At 40.1% G+C, this 23371-nt stretch overlaps 1 protein-coding gene and 1 pseudogene across 16 annotated transcripts in view; one reads left to right on the top strand and one right to left on the bottom strand.

Moving 5' to 3' along the window:
- DMD (dystrophin) overlaps positions 1-23371 on the top strand; it is a 2170621-nt gene that overhangs the window by 1945527 nt on the left and 201723 nt on the right. For all 16 annotated transcript variants that reach the window (XM_025439443.3, XM_025439430.3, XM_025439477.3 and 13 more), the window contains one exon: positions 14431-14491. In XM_025439443.3, coding sequence (XP_025295228.1) covers positions 14431-14491 — 61 coding nt within the window. The remainder of the gene's footprint in view (positions 1-14430; positions 14492-23371) is intronic.
- LOC112654878 (40S ribosomal protein S15a-like) lies at positions 8856-9263 on the bottom strand (annotated as a pseudogene).

Raw genomic sequence — 23371 nt, 5'->3', positions numbered from 1 at the left:
AAAGATTATTCCCTCTCTAATACAATATGGAAGAACCGAATCTAGTCTAATGTCCTGAAACAACTATGAGCTTCACTTACTTTAGGCCAGCTAAGAATTGATTCATTCTGTCATTTAACTAGTCTCTTCTATAACCAGTATAGGTCAAACTCTGTTCTAGGTACTGGGGAAACAGAAGTAAATAAAAGAAAAATCCTCTCTCCTGGACCTTAAATTTTAGTAGGAGAAGGCAATCAGGTCATGATAAGTTTGACCAAGAAGAATAAAGCAGGCTGGCGGTGATAGGGGAAGGGAACATTTTAAATGGGTTGGTCATGGGGGTGGCATTTGAGTAGAGAAGTGAGGGAACAAGCCAGGCAGATACAGAGGGTTCCAAGTAGAGGAAACAGTAAACGCAAAGACCCTGAGATGAGAACGAGCTTATTGGGGTTTGAGGAACAAGAAGGAGTTCAGTACGACTGAAGCTGAGGAAGCAAGACGGTGAATAATAAGGAGGAGGTAGAGCAATGAGTGACAAAGAGCCAGGCCAAGGTGGGTCGTGTCAACTATGGCTAAAAACCTTTGAAATTTCTTATTAAGAAGGGAGGAACTAAGAGGGTTCCGAGCTAAGAAGGAACATGATCTGACTTACTATGCCTGTAGTATACATTCCTAGATTTATTAATAAACACTAGGCACTTGGAATAGAAAGATGAGAAAGACCGAATCCTGGCTTTGGGATGCTCAAATTCTAAACAAAAGAGAAAGACCTATTTAAAAAAACAAAAAACATAAAACAGCATGACCTATAGTTGTGGTAAATAGGAATGGTAAGACTAGGGTGGAAGGGGGAATTAATTCTACAGGAAGCAAAATGAGATGTTCTTTACAGACCAGTAAATGAGGTTCCTGAGCCCAGTTTCTGTGGAGGGGAATACTTTCCACACAGCACCATGCAGTTCTCAGATCCTGGCAGAGTGTCCTAGAATTCCACTCAATTCTGAGGCCACTGACCTACAGGTAGCATCAGATCCCACAGGTTAAAGATCCAGTCCTAGAAGACTGCCTTCCAAGAGTCCTCTCGTTAACATAACAAAAGATACCTTTCTCACCCTCCACCCAGGAAATTCCAAGGGTCTTGGGAACTGTGAGCCAGCATATGCAAAGATCAAATATATCTCTCTTATCAATCACAATATCGAGTATTAATGCACACTGTCTAGGAGGCTGTGTGCAAATCCAAGGTAGAAAGTATTTCATCTGTGAGGAATCTTAGCAAAGAAGGCTTCTGATTGTGTGGCCCTTGATTTCTTTCACTTAGCAAGGTTCACAGGATGTGTTCTGATATGATGAATATCCCCCTTTCCAATTTTACATGTAGCCTCCTTATAGCCCTTTGGTCCAGAAAAGGGATTTCTTATGTATGTATAATGAATATAAATATAGGTTTTAGAGAGTGCTAATGTTTTAATGAGCTAGAAATAGGCAGACGAGAGAGAATAATTGAAAGATTAGTCAACATGGGGACAATTTGACTTGGAAAGAGAAAATCTGAGCAGGAAATGTCTAGGAAAAAATTTGAAAAGAAATGGAATGAGCTCATTCACGGTGTGAGTTAAGGACAAAGGGATTTATTTATTCTCAAAAGGTAAAAAGTGAGAGTTTGTGTCGTAGAACTTGAACTAGGCCAGCCATCATGGAAAAGACTTGGTCCAGGAGGTCTGGAGCAGGTACGTCTAGTAAAGGTCACAAGGGAAGGGGAAAAGTTTTGAACAAAATCTTCACTCATTCCTGGAGCCCAACACAAAACCTCACCAGGACCCTTGCTATCATAGGGCAAAATAAAGGGCAACAAGGCTTAAGTCTTAAATGAGATCAAATCATTCCTGTCCTGTGAGCCAGCCACACTCATTTAAATGGAAAAAATAAAAGATAGCAAGTTTGTTTGGTTTTGTGAAGTTTAATTTAAAAATCAGAACTAAAACTAGAAATTAAAATGAAAATGTCTTGTTCTAAGTCTTTCTAAAAATACTTAGCTGTGTGTTTTGAATTCCTAAGCAATACTCATATAAAAATGGCTGAACACCATTGACTCTCATAGTTGAGAGTCAGAATACCAAAAGAAAGATTTGTCTCCTCCCAAGTTTTACTACTCTGAGGACTGCATAAAATTTTTTGAAAAGTCAGAAAATGGAGGCAAGAAGAGGAAGAGGAATCAATTACTGGGATTGCTGCCTAGGCCTGTGCTTTAGTGGGTACCAGTCACTTGAACTCTAGAATCACAGAGTCTCATTTGCCTGGTTCCCCTAGGATTCTTCACACTGGCAGTAAGTTAGTTAATGGGATAAATATCCTGATGACTCACTACATTAATGATGATGATGATAATAATAATAGGGGTAGGAATAGGAATGCAAAAATATGGAGTACTTTGTGCTCTTAACACTGAGGAAGCATTTTACATGAATGAACCTGTGTCATCTTTGCAACAACCCTGTAAAATAAGGAGTATTGCTGTCTCTCTTTCACAGAAAAGAAAATGCACTGGAGACCTTTAATGACACATTCAAGTTTATACTTGTAATCATTATAGATTATCAGCTTCAGAGAAGGGGTTCCAGGAACTAGTGAGTGGCAGCCCACAAGGCTCAACTACAAAAACAAAAGTGGGTAATCCTCATTCATCTTTGGATGATAGTAGAGAATGTGGCTAGTAACAAATCAGGGAAACTTCTGCTTCAGAATATTTTTCTATTCTTTCATCTCTTTGGTGTTCTTTTACCCTTCTCTCTCCGCCCACCCCTCCTCTTTTTCTCCCTCTCTGCCTCCCTTACTCCTATATGAGAATAGAAAGTTTCTGTTCTCATGTTTTATAGATCCACAGGTCAACTGTAGTTCAGATGATCTAGATAAAGTTTGACTGGGAAGCTCTGCTGCAGGCTATAGGTTGGAGGTTGGCTGGGTTTGGCTCCTGGCTGCTAGTTCCATTCAGGTTGTTTCTAAATATCCTGGGTTTCGAGGCCCATGCTGAAGGATCGGAGGCCACCTGGCAGATTGCTAGAGCACAAAAATACAAGCCTCTGTTCCTATCATGTCTGCTAAAACCCCATTGGCCAAAGAAAGTCACATGGCCAAGACCAAGGTCATGGGGCTGGGAAGCATACTGCTCGCCAGGAGGCAATGGCTAAAGTGTAGATGTTTCATTGTTTCCCAGTGGAGGAAAATATTGGGATCAAAATTTAATCTCTCCCACCTTTTTACATTAATTTTTGTCCTATCTTTAGCTCTTTCTCACTCTTGCTTTCTAAATGGATGTGCATCCCATCTACAGTCATTTGGTTTTTAATATCTAAGTTGCTCCCTACTGGCTTAGGTTTCAAATTTTACATTCCTTGAAATTTCCCTGGTGCCTAATACAATACCGTTCACACAGAGAACATTCAGCAAATGGTGTTGACTGCCTGCCGTCTTTTAAAAGCACATCTGGAGAGACACTAAAGGCACCTGGCGATATTGCACTGACTTGTTAGTAACCTGGCTTAACCCAGATGGCCTAAAGACTGTAGCCACCTTTACCCAGAGGAAAATTCTATGGTAATACAATCAGCCAGTTCTGTTCAGAATTAGTCAGACATTCCACGAGCATAACTCAGTCATGGCTCTACTTACATAGACACCTCTCCTCCTATAGCTGGCCTAAGGAGTTGTATTTCTTTCTAACTATCCCAATAATGACAATGAGGTTCTTGGAGTTTTGTATAAGTCAGTTTGAAGGAGCTTTTCTTTCATGAGTAATGCTTCCAAATATTGGCTATGAGATTTTGTGGGACTGTGCAGCCAGCAGCACTTGGAAATGTTTATATCTCTGCAACTCAGTCACCTCAGCAAGTACTTTAGTATGAACTCTTGACTTCCCAGACCAAATGTAAGTCTGATGTGCTCAATGACTTGGCAATCTACTGACAAATCCTGTGGTGTGGTATTCTGTTCACCATGTGCGATGGTCTGAGAGCTCGGTGTTCTCCATCTGACAGCTCATATAATATTTACAGGTTGTTATTCGTGAGGAATTTTAGTTAGCCATAAAGATTTTCACAGCTATGGCAGACATTAGAGGTCTCATCCATCACTCCTGTGACCTTCCCCTCTGGAATGTAGCCCATCTGTCTCTGCTGGTGAAATCTTTATGGAAAATCTGCCCATCTTTGAAAGTTTAGTAAGTGATCTTAAAGTTTTCATTGAATCTTTACTTTTGATATATGATACAGACATATAAAGCACTATTCTTATTTTAATTTAATGTTTTGAAAAGTGTTAAATTTCACTTGGTCTTTCAGTTAAATGACAGAAGACTTATTCTTGCTACAGGAGCTAGAGGCATCCCCTCGAAAGAAAATAGAAATTATACAGAAAGCAGTTGTGATGGGGAAAAATGATAGATACACAGACATACACTCAGCATTGATAACTGCTCGAAAACTTCTGGACTGTACTTTAATCTTGAATATGACCCTAGGAAGTGAAAAAAAAGGCAGAAATAAGTTTTTTGTGTAATTTAATATTTTAGAGAAGACGCTAAGCAAATTCCATAAATAAGTGAATCGAGTGGGCTGGTTTACAGAACAGGAGAGAGGGATGACCAGGCCGCAGATGTTCTCCCTATCCCTGTACATTATTTTTTTTTAAGATTTTATTTATTTATTCATGAGAGACACTGAGAGAGAGGCAGAGACATAGGCAGAGGGAGAAGCAGGCTCCTTGCGGGGAGCCTGATGCGAGACTTGATCCCAGGACCTCGGGATCATGCCCTGAGCCAAAGGCAGACACTTAACCACTGAGCTGCCCAGGAGTCCCTGTACATTCTTCTCCTCTCATATGCAACTTCTCAATGCTTGCTTAGGACCTAATCTTGCTACTTCCTTCTATCTACGGGCTGCTTCAACTTCTATATCTGGTTCGGCCTTCACTGCTCTTGCAAAATCTCCCTCTTGAGATCACCAGTGATCTTGTGACCAAATAGATCCTCCTCTTCCATAGCCTTAATCCCCTGGAGCCCCTTCGTACTCATAACATCTCACCACTTGGCTATGTTTCTCACGTTTCGCCCTACTTTATTCTAGTTTCTGTATTGTTTTTCTGTGGAGGTTTTCTTCCTGGTGCCCCCATCACGAGCCACTTCCCAGGGTACACTTTTCTTTTAACAGCCTCCTTTCCTGCATGAGTTCAGCTATGTTTATAGCTTCAGCTACCATTTGGTACATGATCTCATCCTTTCACCTGAGTTGCAGTGAAAAGACCCACCTTCCAAATATTTTAACAAAAATATGAAATTTATCTGAAATTCACCTTCCAGCTAATTTTTTTCTGCCAATGAGACTCCTAGTTGCCTAGTGACTAAATCTTAGAAGTACAGTCATTGGGTAATGGGCACTGAGGGGGGCACTTGATGGGATGAGCACTGGGTGTTATGCTAAATGTTGGCAAATCCATCGAAAGATGAATGGATAAAGAAGATGTGGTTTATGTATACAATGGAATATTCCTCAGCCATTAGAAATGACAAATACCCACCATTTGCTTCGATGTGGATGGAACTGGAGGATATTATGCTGAGTGAAATAAGTCAATCGGAGAAGGACAAACATTATATGGTCACATTCATTTGGGGAATATAAAAAATAGTGAAAGGGAATAAAGGGGAAAGGAGAAAAAATAAGTAGGAAATATCAGAAAGGGAGACAGAACATGAAAGACTCCTAACTCTGGGAAACGAACTAGGGGTGGTAGAAGGGGAGGTGGGCGGGGGGGTTGGGGGTGACTGGGTGACGGGCACTGAGGTGGGCACTTGGTGGGATGAGCACTGGGTGTTATTCTATATGTTGACAAATTGAACACCAATAAAAAATAAATTTATTATAAAAAAATAAAAAAGGAAGTACAGTCATGTGTTATTTCTCACTCTGAATGGACACTAAATCCACTTAGGAGCTACCTGTTGAACTCCACCCTCCTACTTCCAATCCATTGTATATGGTAGCACAAGAACAGTGTTCTTATCTTTACATTGTTGTAATCCTCTGATTGTAAAACAGTCTCTGGCCATCTCTTTCCCACTGTTTCAATATGGACCAATTGATTCATCATTCATGCTGATGAATATCAGACAAATGTCTACCTGAGAATGAAGGACCTGTTGGGCAGATGCCATTGGTCTAGGCAAAGATGGAGAACCATGTACTGTAATCCCAGGCAGTTAGTGTTCAAAGGCATTTCTCTCTGCCACACTTTATCTTGTATGTGGCACATTATTAGTAGTTAGGAGTGGATGCAAGGGCTGAAAATAACTGCTGTTTAGTTGAGGTGGAGAGATTGATTCTAGAATTACCAACATTCAGACAATATCCCATAGGTATGTGATTACAAACATTATTTGTATGGTGATTAACATTTTGCAAAGCAATTTCATATCCATTTTCTCATTTTATCCTGACAGCTTTTCAGCAAGGGAGATATCATTATTCCTATTTTTCATATAAAATAAATAAGACTCAGGAAGAAAACAAGACTTGCTGAAGATTAGGGAGTGATGGTAGAGTCAGGACTCAAATCGATTTCTTCTGAATCTATGTTCTGGACACTTTCTACTTGATCTGCATACCTCTCAAGATGCTGGGCTGGGCTTTGAGACAGAAAGCCGATGTGCTGAGTGCCTCTCTGAACTCAGAAAGTTTACAATCTGTCATGGAAAGAAGGGGTGTGAGAGGCATGTTCTCAAATAATCTGTATCAGTCAGTACATCTAATGTACCTTAAGAATTATACCAACTAAATGCCATTGACCAGCAGAAAATGGATTTTTCCCTTTCTTCCTGGATCAATAAAGAAAGACTCCTGCTGGCAAGAATGTACTTTGTATAAAATGTCTTTAAAATATTCTTAGCCTTCAATGAAATAAATATATTTCTAGGAATTTTGCTTAAGAAAATTGGCAAAATTGCGTGCAAAGATTTATCTACAGAAAGGTTCATTGCAGCCTGACTTACAACAGTAAAAAATTGGAAACAATCTAAATTTTCCCAAAGAGGGAGTTTCTTCAATAAATCATGGTACAGCCATTAATGGCATGCTCTTCAGCCATTTAAAATGTGAGCCAGGAATGATGTGAACAGCCATAGATGGTCTGGGTGGGTGGGAGTGATTCAGTCAGAAGTACTGGTTTGATCACATGTAACAGAAAACTCAAATTAATGGTGGCTTACACAAAGTAGAATTGTATAAAGCTCTCACATAGAAACCCAGAGAGATGCAGGAATGGTGACTCCATATTGATCAGGAACTCAGATTTCTCACATCTTTATTTTCAGTTGTTCTTAGCACATATCTTCTGTAGCCTAAGTTGTCAGGGCCTTTCCCCACGTATTCACCAGGCCCAGGCACACCAAACCTCGCCTTCCAATACACACACCTGTGACTCTGCTTTCAAGGCTTTCACTGGCCATAAACCCTTGCTCACCAGTGCTCAAGGGGCAGGCCAGAAAGTTAATGATCTGCCCCCCGCCTCATACTCCAGGAGTAGCTCTTAAACAGTAGTAAATAAATACTCCAGTTCCTTCACTCCTCAGAGGTGGGCAGAAGGGGATAACTCTGAAGTGTCTTTTGTGCTGAAATCCTCACCTGCAGTGAGCCCCAGGTACCCAAAGCAGTACTTCATCCGTTATCGGCTTGGCTCCTTTCCCTGCCTTACTTCCGGCTTCTGTACCTGTGCTTCCTTGATTTAGAGCTCAAACTACTTCCACTCACAGCTCTGTCTTCGTGTTTGCTTCTGGGAGATTGTGGCCAAGATGGCTTCCATTCTCCTGGTTACTACAGCTCTGGCCTTTATCCTGTCTCTTTCCTCTTTCCTCTTTCTCTTCTCCCTCTCCCTCTCACCCCCTCTCTCCTCCTTTCCCTTTCCTTCTCCTGCGTCTTCCTTCCCCTCCCTGACTCTATTCTGGCAACAGCTGTCTCTTCTTGTCCCTCAGACCTATGGATGCCAATGGTTCCTGTTCTTACTGTTATCCCTTGTGATTTCCCTACCCCCTGCACAGATCTTTATGACCAGCCCTCTTACTAAATTCTACTCAACTTAGCTGATAGGAGTGTGCCATCTGTTTCTGGCCAAGACTCTGACTGGTGTATTTTCATTATAATATATGTTTTCTAAAAGCTGATCTCATTTCAATAATGTTCTGAGGGCATGGGATATGTTAGAACCTCTTTCCCCACCACATGCCACCCTATTCCACCCCTGCCTGTAAATACCTAGTGTGTAGCTGAGCACATAATGTATGTTTGGTAGATAGCCACTGATTGATTTTAATGGTAAATATTAGATGTGTTCATTGAAAAATATCCTTAGAGACTAAAATGCAAAGTATCAGGAACTATGTCTTATTCACTGCATTAGTGCCAGCACTTTGCCAAGTGCCTACTGCATAGTAGGTGCTCTATAAAAATGTATTGAATAATGAATGAGTTGATGTTAGGTATTGCTTTGTTTCTTTAGGAATCAGGGTCTGGTTTTTTTGTTTGTTTGTTTGTTTTTGTTTTGTTTTGTTTTGTTTTGTTGGTTTTTGTTTTTGTTTTCCAGGGTCTGTTTTTGTCTTTCAGATGAAAATAGGTCTCAGCTCTATTGAAATTAGTTTCTCTCAACTGATCAAAGGATCTAATTTAAACCTCTAGAATAGGACTGATCGTGGAGATTACAGATTGTAGAGATATGGATTTTGACCAGTGTAAAAAGAATCTCGCTCTTTCTTTTTCTTTCTCTTACTCACTGTACTTTTCTTTCTTTCTTTCTTCTATTGACACATTTTATATGCACATATGCATTACACCCTAGAAAAAGAATCCCAGGATTTTCACTCCTGTGTGTTTTCTTCTTGCTTCTTCATGATCCATGATACTAGCTGAGGTTGTCAGTATAGTAAAACTAAACTGGTGGGGTGGGAGCACATTATTCTGGCATTTTTCTAGATCTTTGAATTGTACATCAAATCTGGGGCTGATCACTCCATATATGTTTAAACTGCCCATGAGGTTCACAGCAATTTTCCCAGCCCTGTGATCATCAATGGTTTCAAATTCACCGATGCAAACATGCTTCATCATCACAGTGAGAAACTAGATGATGACTTTGGATCATGGCCTAATAAGAACCTGGCATTTGCCTCTTTTTTTTTTTTTTTTGCCTCTCTTTTTAGTATTGTTCATGTTCTTGAGAGCATCTGCCAAGACACTCATGCACACCACTATGGTGACACAGAAAGATGGCAGAAAGAGGACAGGAGGGCAAAAGGAAGCTCTTTCTAATCATCACTAAAGCTCCAGGGAATACTAAAGAGGCCTTCTAAGAGCAGTGAAGTTCTTCCAGCAGCCCCTGGAAAATCATTTGGTGGAAATCATGTAGTGGATAAATTTAGATCTCAGAGTGTAAAGAACTCGGACTAGAAGACATTATATTCTTTTTTAAGATTAATTTGTTTAATCAGTTGTTTGGCACATATTTATAGACTACCTGCTATGTACCATACATGATAAAATAAAGCACAGAGACTAGACAAACTTGACTTGGTTGCAATCCTGGATGTGCCCTTTACCAGCTGCCGTGACCTGGGTTTATTTACTGGCCTATTCTGAGGCTCACTTTCTCCATGTGTAATAATGGAATAGTGGGACTCTATCGGGTATTTGGGAGGATTACATTCAGGAGCATACAGTGTGGAGCACATGGTAGACACATAGGATGTTTGTTTTCTCCATTTCCTGAATCATCTGACTTGAGTAATAAACCAAAATTAGGACCTAATACTTACTGACTTAGGACCTTAGACACACTATTCCATGTGATCTTAACTGTTTGATCATCTGCAAATTGAAAATAATAATACCTCACCGGTCATGATGAGCATCATACTTGAGGTCATGTTTCAGGCACAGAAGAGATTTTCCTTCCTCCCCCTGCCCACCCTTTCTAGAACAAGCATTCTCAGTGGGAATGGTATTACCCCCATAGGGACAAACATTGGTTCCTAGGGGACAAAAAATTTTTTACTTTTTAGGTAAAGCACAGATACACACGATACATCAACAGACATATAGTATATCTATGATATCAAAATTTCATTGAGGACAGGGGGAGGAAGATTAGGAAAAAATATGCTAAAAAGATACTTAGCAGGGAGACTTTGGGGGCGGATAGGGAAAAAAGATGGAGAAACATTGCTCTAGAGTAAATTTCCTTGATAGAATATACCCATAAAACCACTATTGGAATTGGCTTCCTTCTGAGAAGCCGAGTGCCTGTGGCTAGCAATCCTCCCTTATGCCTTTTTCTTAACCCCATAGGTGAGGTTTCTATTTAGTTTCCAGTGAATGCTATATTATTTATTTTTATAATCTGTCCCCATTTTTTTTAATCGAACTATGTTATTAGACACCAAGTCCACCAAATAGAAGAAAAATAGAAAGATGAATGAATGTATTTGGGTCTGAATTCCAGAGAGTGCTCTTCTGGCACAGTTTAAATAACATTAGTATTCTTTTTAATTTTCTGGTTAGGCCTCTGTGTCGATTAAAATATGGCTTAACACCAGGGTGCATCGCTTGGCACATTCTGTTCATCATGCATTAAAAAATGGTTGAAATAAGAACTTCACCTACATAGTGTGGCCTCTGTGATTTTCAAAACCACCTTGGGCACAGTATTGAATCCTGTCACCTCGAGGGAAGAAAAGCATTTGAAGGTAGAACTGCTACCCTTTCTTGCTCTTAATAACATACTGCATCTGTAACGCAAGGGGAAATTCAGAGGTTGGTTTGGAATGAATAAACTCACGTGCAGTTTGCTATTTAAATTCAGTAGACAATCCCCCCTGGAGCTGGTGCCCTATGATAATGCATGCTTTTTACACTCAAGAATCTGAATCACAAAGCTGCATTGGATTTACACGTAGTGGTTAGAGAAACATCTGTATAAGAAAATACCAAAGGACAGTACCGTGTCATATAAAAACTACTTGCCAATAAATCTGCTTTTGATGGGCTACTAAAAATGGACACGCTAGGCATAAAAGATGTGTGTGTCTAGTACCTAGGCTAGCTTAGTGAATGATGACAAGCTTCCACTGGTACACTGAGATAAGAAACAGCTGTTGTTGGTGTCGGCACCCCTGCAAGAAATGAAATGATAATTCTCAGACACACTTATAAGAGCTACCGTATATTTGATCAACTTTTGAATATGTGCAAGACCAGAATCCTCTGGCAGCCCCAAGCAAAATTGCCCACAACCTTTTAACAGTCTCTTGAGAAGGAGCACTGAATCTAATTACATAGAATGTTAGTTGGATTGTGTGTTATTTCCAAAGCAAGTAGGTCCAGTGTGTTTGTGGCAGCGATGGGGCGAGGGGGTGGGCAGAATGGGGAAGGCCATTGTTAGTTGCCTTTTCTTTTCTTCTTCTTCTTTTTTTTTTTTTCATCGAGAAAATTTTTTGGTAGAAAATTTTAGGGTTTCAAATGATGACTGCAAAGCAATTGCTTAGGTGCATTTGTAAACTGTTGAGTCCAAGGGGGAACAAACATCGCCTAGCACAAAAAAATTCACTGAACTTTACCATTGGATTTATTTGATAGCTGCACATAAAGACAAAAGGCTTGTCTTATTTTAAAAAACTAACAATTTTTAAGATTTTACTTATTTATTCATGAGAGACACAGAGAGAGAGAGAGAGGCAGAGACACAAGCAGAGGGAGAAGCAGGCTCCATGCAGGGAGTCCGATGTGGGACTCAATCCTGGGACTCCAGGATCACGCCCTGGGCCGAAGGCAGACGTCCAAACGCTGAGCCACACAGGTGTCAAAAAAAACTAATAATTTTTATATACAGTTCATATACTCTGTATGGAAAAATAACAATTGAGATCCACAGTTATAAATGCTCAGTTTCATGTTGATCTGGAACTTAGAATTTTTTTATGATAGTCACACAGAGAGAGAGAGAGGCAGAGACACTGGCAGAGGGAGAAGCAGGCTCCATGCACCGGGAGCCCGATGTGGGACTCGATCCCGAGTCTCCAGGATCGCGCCCTGGGCCAAAGGCAGGCGCCAAACCGCTGCGCCACCCAGGGATCCCCTTAGAATATTCTTTTTAAATCTTTTCAACTATTCAGTTTAAGTATATTCTGAGTATTCCGCTGGCATTTTATTGGATTTTTTTCCTTTTAATGCTTAACAATGCAAAGGCAATTGTAGCTATTCAATGTAGGTCTAGCCATTAGCTCAGCTGGGCACCACTGTGTTTCCTGTCTCTTGCTACATTTTCTGCTTGAAGGTTGCTCCATTCAGGCAAAGCCACCAGCCCCTCCCTTGAGCCAACTAGGTAGCCAGTAGACCTTTCCAAGGCCACTTCTTTCTGACAGATACCTAGGTATATTATAGGAAATCCAAACAGACACTTCTGCCATCAGAGGATATTCCCAGCATCCTCCAAATCAGAAATGATTTCTATACCATTAGACTGATAAAGAACTGAAAAGGAATAATGACAGAAATGGTGGATTTCAGCCTATAGACTCCTTTAAGGAAAGAACAGCAGTGGTTTCTCAGTTTAGCTGTTCATAGGCTTGGCAATACAGCTGGTGAGAGCTGGACCAGATGCTCTCAGAAATTCTTTTTCCTTCTGCAATTCTATGGTTTTAAGAAGGGGGTGTGCTGAGTAGGCAGGAGCTAGGATTTCTGGCTCTCTATCCTGTCTCCTCCTAGAGAAAGCTTGAGTTTTTAAGTTCCTATAACATCCAACTCTGCCCAGGTAGGTCAGGAAATGCAGCCTAAGTTCTCAAATCAGATCTCACTTCCTTTCTCACTTCATCAGGGTGAGAGGGCTGTGTCCTAGTGAAGAAAAACAGACAAAAGGAGGGTAGGGCAGATAATGAGAAAGGCAGAGGTGGTAGGAATAGAGCCACACTGAAAGCGAGGACTAATTCAAAACAGCAGATAAATGTCTTTTTTCCCCATATTAAAAATATGTCTGCCAAAATGAAAAGGCCTAATTAGCGGCTAAATACAAATCCATGTCCTGTATCTTTTAAATGACACATCACCAAGGTACAAAGCAGCATGTCTGGTTGAAGGGTGGGTGATTCGATCCCTCTATTACTCTGTATAAAACAAAGAAATCTGTAGTTTCATTACTCTTAAATTGTCTGGCAGTGGGTGAAGTTAACTTTTATTAGAAGCCGTTCTTTCATATTATACAGTGTAGTCAAGGATATATTAGCTTTGACGTTTTCTTACATCTCAATATACTGTGGAGTGAATTTACTGTGAGACTAATTTAGAAGGAAGCTTTTCATAGGAGGAAATAATGGTCAGCATAAGCTGGGCTGCAAATTATAAGCAGGATGAAAATTCCAGGAAAAAAATGGACATACCCATAAAATTGCTAGATGTTAATAAGCATGCTTCTTATGTTTGTATTCCCGATGATATTCTTTGTCTCTTAAAACTCCAGTTTCTTAAAAACTCTCTTCAGGACGAAGATTTTATTGTTGAGGAAATGGCATAGTGTATCCTAACATGATTATTTTGTCTTCAAGAAAGAAAAAAATCCATCAGATTAAACAGTACATAAAAGGTGTTTTTAGAGCTCATCTTTGGAAAAGGAAAAACCTCAGACAATTTAAGCATTTAAACCACAACTTAAAAATGATTGATTTGACTAATACACAATATGGTCGTTAAAAAACAAATTCCCAGTATGTGAAATTTAATTTCACCTGTAGGATTCATTACTCATCACCAAAGTTTTATTACACTCTGGTATCAGGTGCTCTTCTCTCACTTTTGGTTGTCTTTTTCCAATAAGATCGGGCTGGTCAGCTGATATTTTGTGGCACCAATTAAACATATTATCAGTCGATGAGATTGGATTCTGTTTAAACCAAACAAAGACTCAAACGAGCATATCGGAATGATAAGTGTAGTGCTTAAGCTTCAATAACTTAGAATGTAACTCTATCACGCAGGGATATTTCAGCTGCTAAACTAATAAAACCCAGTCAATCAAATAGTAAAAGATATTGAGAAGCAGCAACAGGAAGTGTTATAAGAAAAGCACCCAATGGAGACACATAAGAGAAAACCCGTCAATCGACTCATTCCGTTTCTTATCTGTTGTATAGGTTTAGTGGTGGAACGGGTCTTTTTCCTTTGCATTTATCTTTGTGCCTGAATGAGTTCAATTTCACTTAGATTAGGACAGAAACTTCCAAACAGCAGGTTAATCCGTCCTGTCTTCATGGGCAACTGAGCAAACAGACCAATATCACTGTAAAATTGTAATTCTGGAGATTAATGTTGTCTTTCCTGTTTGTGGCGAACTTGACCTCCTTGCCTTTTTTTTTTTCTCTTTCAGCTTCTGTCCAGGGTCCCTGGGAGAGAGCCATCTCACCAAACAAAGTGCCCTACTATATCAAGTAAGTTGAAAGCCTCACATTCCCAAAGGCGCATTTATTGTGGCTAATCTGCGTATTTGCAAATGAATGTATTTCTGAGATGTGACGTTAACCTGGCCTATAGTACCTAGTTCTTTCTTCCCTGAGGAAGCCTGGCTGGTCTACTCATGCTAAAATTACCACTGGAAATGTGCCGATGCAATAGGGAGCTGCGTAGGAAAAATCCGTGTAATGCAGCATATATGTTGTATTTTGTGATCGGGGGTGGTGTGGATTTTCCACAATTGAACAAAAAGCTGCAGGTAATATTATTGAGAGTGGGAGTGAATAATTATAAGGACAGTTTCATTTATTTGGGGGTTTGCCCACATTTCTTTTTTGGCAAAGATGGATGATTTCTGCTCCTCTATGTACACAAAGCATTTTAGGTGAATAAATAGTTCATGTACCTGAAAGGCAGTCAGCAGCAGGCCTGGATGTGTGGAGCTGAGGTGTTCATTCTCAATACAGAGCACTCAGCACTTTTCACATAACCACAACAGAATGATACTGTTTTCGGAGGCCATTTATGTCAGTCAAAGGAATACAGGTGCTTAGAAGCACCTTCCATGGGATGCCGTGTAAAATACAAATTATGATACATCAGGTCAATGTGGAAGAGAGAGGAGGGAGGATATGGAGTCATGACAGAACCTTAACAGTTTCCCATTGATTGTGCAATCAAATCCACTGCCTCAACAATTTAATTTAGTCGGCTTCATGAAATAATCCTCAGTACCAGCTAAAGTCTTTGAACCCACTTCTGCCATGAGTCTAACTAAAAACACTCCATGCGTTCCCGTTGTTCTGGCCCCCCATGTTTTATTGGGTCACTTTCTGTTCTTCCCCTGCCCATCAATTCTTCATAATTCAGTTCTAAAGCAATATCAGCATCCTAGATCTTCATTACCACAGTCCTCCAGAAATTAGATTGCGTGCCTCAATTGTGTTAACCCAGGAGTATGGGAGTGAGGGAACTCTGGGCTTTTCAAGGAGAGACACATCCTTTAGGAAAGCTTTGTCTTATTAAAGTTTTCCAGACAAGGTATCTCTTACCTTTAAGCAGTCTCCTTCAGTTTGCTTTGATCCTGCTTTTTATTTTTCTTCTTCTCAAATTGTATTGTAGTGTTTTTATTCTGTAAAATCATTCATTCACTCTATGTATTTTAAATACCTATTTAAATCACCTATATTATTAGATGATAAAGTAACTTAGACACGCACTGTATGACTTTATATCCACTGTATATTTTGTGGAACAATTAATTCAGTCTCCTCCCAGTCATCTCCAGTCTCTTAGTCATCACAAGTTCTCATCTCTAAGATGTTTGGAACCTACTTCTTCTTCAACCTGTTTATAAAGCTCTCACTTTATCCAATTCCTTTCTGATAAAGAGATGGTCTTTACTAGATCAAGACTCTTCTTTTGTTGCCAAGGTTGGAGGATCACTTGCGAACCCAAAACACTTTCAACCCATTATTCTCCAGATTATTCCTGTTTTGAAGCTTATTAAATATCTCACAGGGATTCCTAGTGTTCACCCTACCCCACCCCACCCCACCCCCAGTGTTCTTTCCCTAGATATTTATCTTCTCCCTGATGTTACATTCACTACAAAAGATCCCAGGACATTGCTGTGTGACAATGGACATGAATTTAGTCCAAAAATTAAAAAGGAGACAAATTAGAGAAAACCTGTAGTTCCTCCCCACCACCACCTTCACAAACTAGTGTCTTGCTGCTCCTTGGTGGAATCAGAGAGCAGCTACCCTCTCTTTGTGCCCCCCTTTGTCCAGTGCTCTTTCACAGACCTGAAGCTCATGGTGGCAGTATTGATAAGGGCACAGATCTGGAAACAAGAAAACGAGTTCTGGTCCTGGCTCTGTCATGAGTTGATTGTGTGGCCTTGGGCAAGCCACTTAACCTATAGAGACCTTAGTTTCTCATTCATAAAATAAGTTGGACTAGGTGATGTCTAAGGTCATTTGTAGCTCTAAGAATCAATGAGTGTGACTGGCTGAATGGTCTTGCCCAAATCCAAAAACTTAAGATTTCAGCTTTTCTTCAAGAAGTTTATCTTTATTTTTAAAATTCTTTATTTTGATCATTAACATCAATTCTTATTTTTAAAAATCATAGGAATTCTATCCATTGTTTAATTAGCTGCAGATATGCTCCCTCAACCTACTCCAGTTTCTCCAGGTACCTATGTAAAGAGCTCAAATCTTGATGTTTAATTTAGGACTTTCATTCTGCCTGATTTGCTGGTAAGAGACCTAGAGCAACAGACAGAAAAAATTAGTAGAAAGGGGAGTCTGGAGACCTTAAACCCTCTGAAGTAATCAGTTTCTAGGAATGAGGAATTATGTAACTTGTCAAAAACACCCTGAAATTTATGGAGATCACTTATCTCTAAAAATTATAATCCATGGAACACCTGAATGGCTCAGCAGTTGAGCATCTGCCTTCTGCTCAGGGCATGATCCCGGGGTCCTGGGATCGAGTCCTGCATTGGGCTCCCCACTCAGCAGGAGAGTCTGCTTCTCCCTCTGCCCCTCCCCGTGTTTATGCTCTCTTGCTGCCTCTCAAATAAATAAGTAAAATATTTTTTAAATAAATAAACAATATAATCTATTTGAAATTAGATTATAGAATTTCTCAACTATACCTCTAAAATGTTAAGCTAATGGAAGGAGAACACATGTTCAGAAAATATACTTTGTCAACAAACAGATGACTAATGTCATTTGTGATTTATTATTATACATTACTGTTGTCTAAAAGATTCTTTTCATAGCAGATTACTTTGATGTACAAAGTTCAGTGGACTTCATGCACTGGCCAATGCCATTTGTAATTCAAGATACCTTATTTATCCACAAATAACAATACTAATAAGTTTATAATAAGATTACTTCAACCAGTCCCCACCCTGTCCTTCCTCTTTGTTACCTTGTTTGTTTTGACTTGCATTCAAGAGATTTAAGCACACATTTCCAGGCACAAGGCCAGATGTCTTCTCTGGATCTTTTTTTAAGATTTTTAAATTTATTTTGGATGGAGAGAGAGCACTTGCACATGTACACAGGGAGGGAGGGGCAGAGTGAGAGAAAAACCCAAGCCGACTCCACACTGAGCTAGAGCTAGGAGCCCAGCTCAAGGCTCCATCTCACGACCCTGAGATCAGATCCGAGACCAAAAGTCAGAAGCTTGCTTAATTGCCTTTGCCACCCAGGTGCCCCCTCTGGATCTTTTTTTTTTAAAAAAATACTTAATAATTTTTTATTTTCAATGCTGGTATAAACTGATCATCTAAATAACTAGAGGTTTCTGCACCAGTAACCCCGTTCCAGTTATTTGTTGAGTTGTACACTCATGCTTGAGGTTATGTTATTAGCAGCATCTTCTGCTCTAGCTTGCAAATCAGACAGCATTTATGCCTGCATCCTGACACCAGCTTTTCATATGATGCTAAGAATCTTGATTTTGATACTTCAAACTACATGTTTGTCTAGTTTATTAGTCCATAGCATTCATCATTGTTACAGTTTTCATATTCTCTCTCCCTTGGGGCTCTCTTATTCCTGCCAGCATCTCTTTCAGGTTATTTGATTACAGCTTTCATTGCCCCTGAAAAAATAATCACCAACAATGTTCAACCTGTTACAACTGCCTTTTCCACTCTTTGCCATTTTGTAGTTTTTTGGCCTACTGTCAAACTCATGAAAATTTCAATATAATAGCCTTTAACCAGCTGCTGCATTCTGTTAGGATTTCTTTCACCTTTTTATGTTGCACAGTCCCATATGGGTAAACCGAACGAAGCCAAGAGCTGGGACTCTCTTGCTTTCTTAATGAGTTAGAAAATTATTCTTCTGTGTTCTGGACTGTCAAAAGAATTTAGGAATCCCAAACTTGCATGCAGTATGTTCCGGCATAGATGACATAATAAGAGCATAAGAAATAGTACACTGGGTCAGACCAGCAGGGCAACCAGCCCAGCACTCTGTCCCAGATGCAGACACCAGTGGCTGCTCACTGGTTAACCTAACAATTCATTTAAAAAATTAGGATCCTGAACATTTCTTAATAATGCATCATAAATCAGTTGGTGTTGAGTTTATCCAGGGGTTTCTTTTTCCCTTCTCCTCCTCAACCTTGTCTTTGGAAGAATAAGTTCCATCAATCTGCTGATTTCTGTGTGAAGAAAGAAAGGCATATTGCCATTTCTCTTCAGTGTACATTTTTGGACCTCAAGGGATGGCCCCAATTAAGTGCTGTGGAATTCAGTGAATACAATGGTATTTACCCAAAGTAGACTTTAGTCTCACATCCCCTTACAACCCCTTTTCATTTTCATCTTCCCTGTCCGAGAAATTCTAATCCTTTTTAGGCTCTTAGCCTGTCCTTGAATGGAAGATAAGTCTTCCCCTTGATCATCTTAGCTGCTTTGCCCGGGATCTCTTCCAGCTGTGTTACATCTTCCTTGGGGTGTCGTGACTGGAGCAGCCCAAATATTGGTTATTAAATTCATTAGCATTGTCTGTGTTCTCTGCTGGCTCCTGAGGAAAGTAAACACTCTTTGCCATCTCCCATTGGTGCAGAGATGGAGAAACCAATTGAGATCATAGCTCGTTCTACCCATATTAGTCCTGGCCAGAGGTTGGTGCGCTGATACTTTTCTATAATACCAGCTAAAGCCTTTGACCTTCTGCTTCTGCCAGCTGGCCCTCAGGAAGACTTTGGGTTTCAGACAAGCTGATCCTTTCCTCTTTCAAAGATGCTGCAGTTGCTAAAAACTGGAAGGCCTTCACTAATGGAGTCAACCTGCTGCCTCCATCACCAGGAAGGCATTTCAGCAGGTTTCCTGTCTCACTAGCTCTGAAGCACTCCACAGGACAGCAAAAAGTGCAGTTCCGGGGAACATGCTAACTGTTCAGCCCTTCTTTACATGCCATGCTCAGGAAGCAGTTCGTGTCCACAAGAGCGTCTCTCTTTGCCTGCGGGTTATTTGGGATGTTGTATATGTTGCTATAGATGTTGTCGAATGACCTTGATCTGCCCTTGCCTCCACCCTCAATCCCAGGCATGTTTCTGCAGCCACCAATTGCCTGTGAGTTACTCCCAGCTTTCTGGTGATTCCTGCTTAGCCAAATGCAATATGAAACCTTCTTGAGTGAAGCCCACAGTTGCTCCAGGCAACATTTCTTATTATTGTTGCTGTGTCTGCTACCAAAATGGGTGGTTAAGGTCCTGAATCTCCCGTTGTCCATGGCTGCCATTCATGGTGGCTCCACTAGCACCAGTCCTTGCCACTCTGCATGGAATTATGGTGTCTGCAAGACTCACCTTTTGGTATTTGTGTCTTCTAGCATCCTGCTGGTCTATTCTCAATTAAACTGATGAATCTTGCTCTAATTGTAAGTGCCCATTCTTCCTAACTCTAGTAGCATCTGAGTTTTGACAGCACCTTCCTCTGCACCATATTGCCTTGATTACTACTTTCTGGGCAGTTTTTTTTTTTATTCCAAACCACCCCTCCAACCCCACTGAAAGCATATCTTGCCCTTGTTCTTGCTCCAGCTCCATATTATTTGTGCCAGGAGTTGCTCTGATTCAAGTGTGGGTGAGTTTATTTGTTCCTTTGAGTCACTGATCACTATTTCAGTACCTGTATTTAGAGAGAGAGGAAGGAGCAGTTAGCTATGTCTCAGGGTTAACAGCGACCAGTGTGCTAAGCATCTGTGTCGGCTGGTTTGCAGTGGATACATTTTCTGAGAATGAGATGGCCTCGTATTTTAAAGAACACTGGATTATGATATCCAACTTAGAAACTATTCCTCTAGGTCTCATTCCTGATACCTCACTGTTTTAGGAATGATACCAACCTTCTGGAGTTCAGTTTAAAAATTGGTTAAGATTGACAGAGGTATATGCTCTATGAAACTAGTAAATAGACCAGGCATCAGAAGACTTGAAGTCTGATTTCAGCCCTGCTATCAACTAGCTATTTTTTAAAAATTTTATTTAAGTAATGTGTACACCCAATGTGGGGCTCGAATTCACAACCCTAAGATCAAGAGTTGCACACTCAACCGACTGAGCCAACCAGGTACCTCTCAACTAGCTATTTGACCACAGGTGAATTGCTTACATTCTCTGGCCCTCAGTTTCTCTGTCATCCAAGAGGGCTGAATCACATGATACCACATATCATTTCCAGCCCTGACATTCTCTGATTTTATGAATATTGACTTTGAAATAAAAATTGTTTGTAACAGTTTTCCAGAGGAATGAAAATGGATCTTCAGATCACCCTTGAGAATTCTTACTGTGCCATCAGTCTTCTCAGGATAAAGGACAAACAATATTAAACCTTTTTTTTTTTTTTTACTTTACTGTTTAGCACCATTGATAATAGCAAGTGGATGTAACAGAATCAGCTGTCTAATTTCAGCTGTCAATCTTTGAGGATACTGGTGAATATCTGTGGGTAATTAAATTTGTGAAATCGCTGCCAAAAGCCTGGTGCTCTGACTTTTCAAAAGGCTTTAGTACACAAAGATAACCCAGAGGTCAGCCTTCTCTGCTGGGCTTTCTCCTCCACAGTTTGATGGTTCCAAAGGTCACATTAGCCGAGTCTCATTAAGCTCTGGAACCACAATGAAGGAATAGTCAGTAATGAATAATTGATGATATAATCATGAAAACAACTCAGTTTAAGATGTTAACTGCAAGAGATTGAATGCGACACCGCTGGGTTGTGGAGTGCTGAGACTGGCCTTTGGTTTTGTAGACCTTGTGGGTAGATGAAAATGTTGGTATCTTCTGCATCTTAAAGGCTCATAAAAAAATCTCACAGCCTTCTTTATATAAAGTTTCATAAGCTGTAACATATAACTTTGACTGAAATAATTCTCTGTGAGGATAGGCTCTGTGTCTCTTTTGTAGCACAGAGCCTCCCGCTATAGCACATGCTCGGTAGATACTTGAGTAAAGGAAGAAATGCGTACTAGTAGTTCCACATGCCTTACATTTTGCTGACTACTTTTACCTTCAGAAAATCTTCTAGCGTCTTTGTGTCAATTTAGATGTACTGCCTGAATGGGTCTCCTATATCCTCTAGACATCAACTTTAATATTAGAAAGCATGCTGAGACTTTTATGGAGTTAATCATGTCTCCTATAGCCAGTACCTAGGAGAAAATCCTTAGCATGCGAGTCTGAATGGTATATACCAAATCCTGAGATCTCGATTCTGTTCTGTGTTTATCCAACAATATGATTTGGGTTATAACTGAGCCCATCTGGGACCGAGTTTCCCCATCAACAATAAGGAAGCAGAGCTAGCTAATGCCTAAGATTACTCTGAGTTCTGGCTGTCTTTGCTTCGATAGAACTGAAGTCTTTTTTTTTTTTTTCCTACTTTTGGTTTTCTAGTGGTCAGTAGAGCTTTAAATTGATCAACCACTGTGTTCACTAAGCATTTGTATACAGGATCTAGTGGCCACTGAATCTTAAGAAAATAGCATTGGTAAGTTTTTATTTTAAAGACAATTTTTGTACCATTCTGTATGTTATGTGTAATGCTTAAAGTTGGCAGCATGGATACATATACAAATGTACGAGGCAGCTAAAATAGAATGTTGAATACAGGCCAAAAACCCTATTATATTACTCAGATATAGCATAAGTGGCCCCTGTCTCATTCGTGGCACTTTTGGGAATGTGAGAGTGTGCATAAAATATATTTAGGTCTGTTTCCCTAAAAGAAGAAAAGTAAACCACTCCAGTTCTTCCTTCCTTTTCTTTTTCTAACATTCTTAAACAAGCACTTTCTTCCATAATCATGTGGTAGAAAAAAAAACATGGGCTGTCACATCAGATAAATCTATGTTTGAAGCCCAGCTTTATCATATTCTGACTGTCATTTGAACAATTTGCTTAACCTCACAACCATTCAATTCTACTTTCTGGCCCATAAGGAATATTAATTGGCTTTCCTTCTCTTCTCTGAAAGTGAGTTGAAGTCTAATCGACATCTACTAGATACTGAGGGTTGGATTTGTAGGAAAACACTCACACAGATACATCCAGTATTAGCTACATGTTTAGAATATTTTCTAGGATGCAAATATGTCCTTGATCAAATTAGTTTATTTTCATTTTTGGAGTTCCCACATAGTGTGGGGTATGTGTGAATTCCCAAACATTCCTGAGCTTCTCCTAGGCTTCTCTAATTGCTTCTTATCCTGTCCCCCTGGGAAGCAGCATCCTGTTGCCTTCACAAAGGTCAGCAGCAGCCGAGACAACATTTGAAAATAACTTAATAACCTTGAACTGCCTCTCCCCTATGGATAATTTCCTTAGAGCATTAGTCCTTTGAACACTGACCTGGTTGCAGAAAATGTCCCTTGCTCACCGGGGAAACTCCAAATCCCATTCAGTCTTCCCCTCCTTCATTTCAGGGGATTGGGGGCGAGGTGGGGGAGTAAAGGGGGGAGCTTGGGAGTGGAACAGTGGATAGAGAGAAGGAATTCTTTCTGGGAGAATGTTCATGTGCACACACACACATGCAATTTATTCTTTTAAAAAATTGAGTGCATTATAAATCAGTGCTGTCACATTGCAAAATTTTAAAACCCCTGCACAAGAGAGAAGAAAACTATCTGCTTTCAGCAACAGTCTGGAAAGCTCCTAAGAACAGGTCCTATATGAGGCTTAGCCCACTGTCAGCATTGAGCAAATGATCACGTCGTTTGTGTTATCATTAACTCCCGGGTGGATGAAACAGAGAAGCTTTCCTGCTCCTTCTGAAATTTTCAATTGCTTTTTCTGTTTTTTCTTTCTCAGCTTATCCA

This window comes from Canis lupus, chromosome X (genome assembly GCF_003254725.2).
Source record: "Canis lupus dingo isolate Sandy chromosome X, ASM325472v2, whole genome shotgun sequence".
NCBI classification, from domain to species: domain Eukaryota; kingdom Metazoa; phylum Chordata; class Mammalia; order Carnivora; family Canidae; genus Canis; species Canis lupus.
Note: the sequence above shows the minus strand (reverse complement) of the source record. Positions and strands in the feature narration are given on the sequence as shown.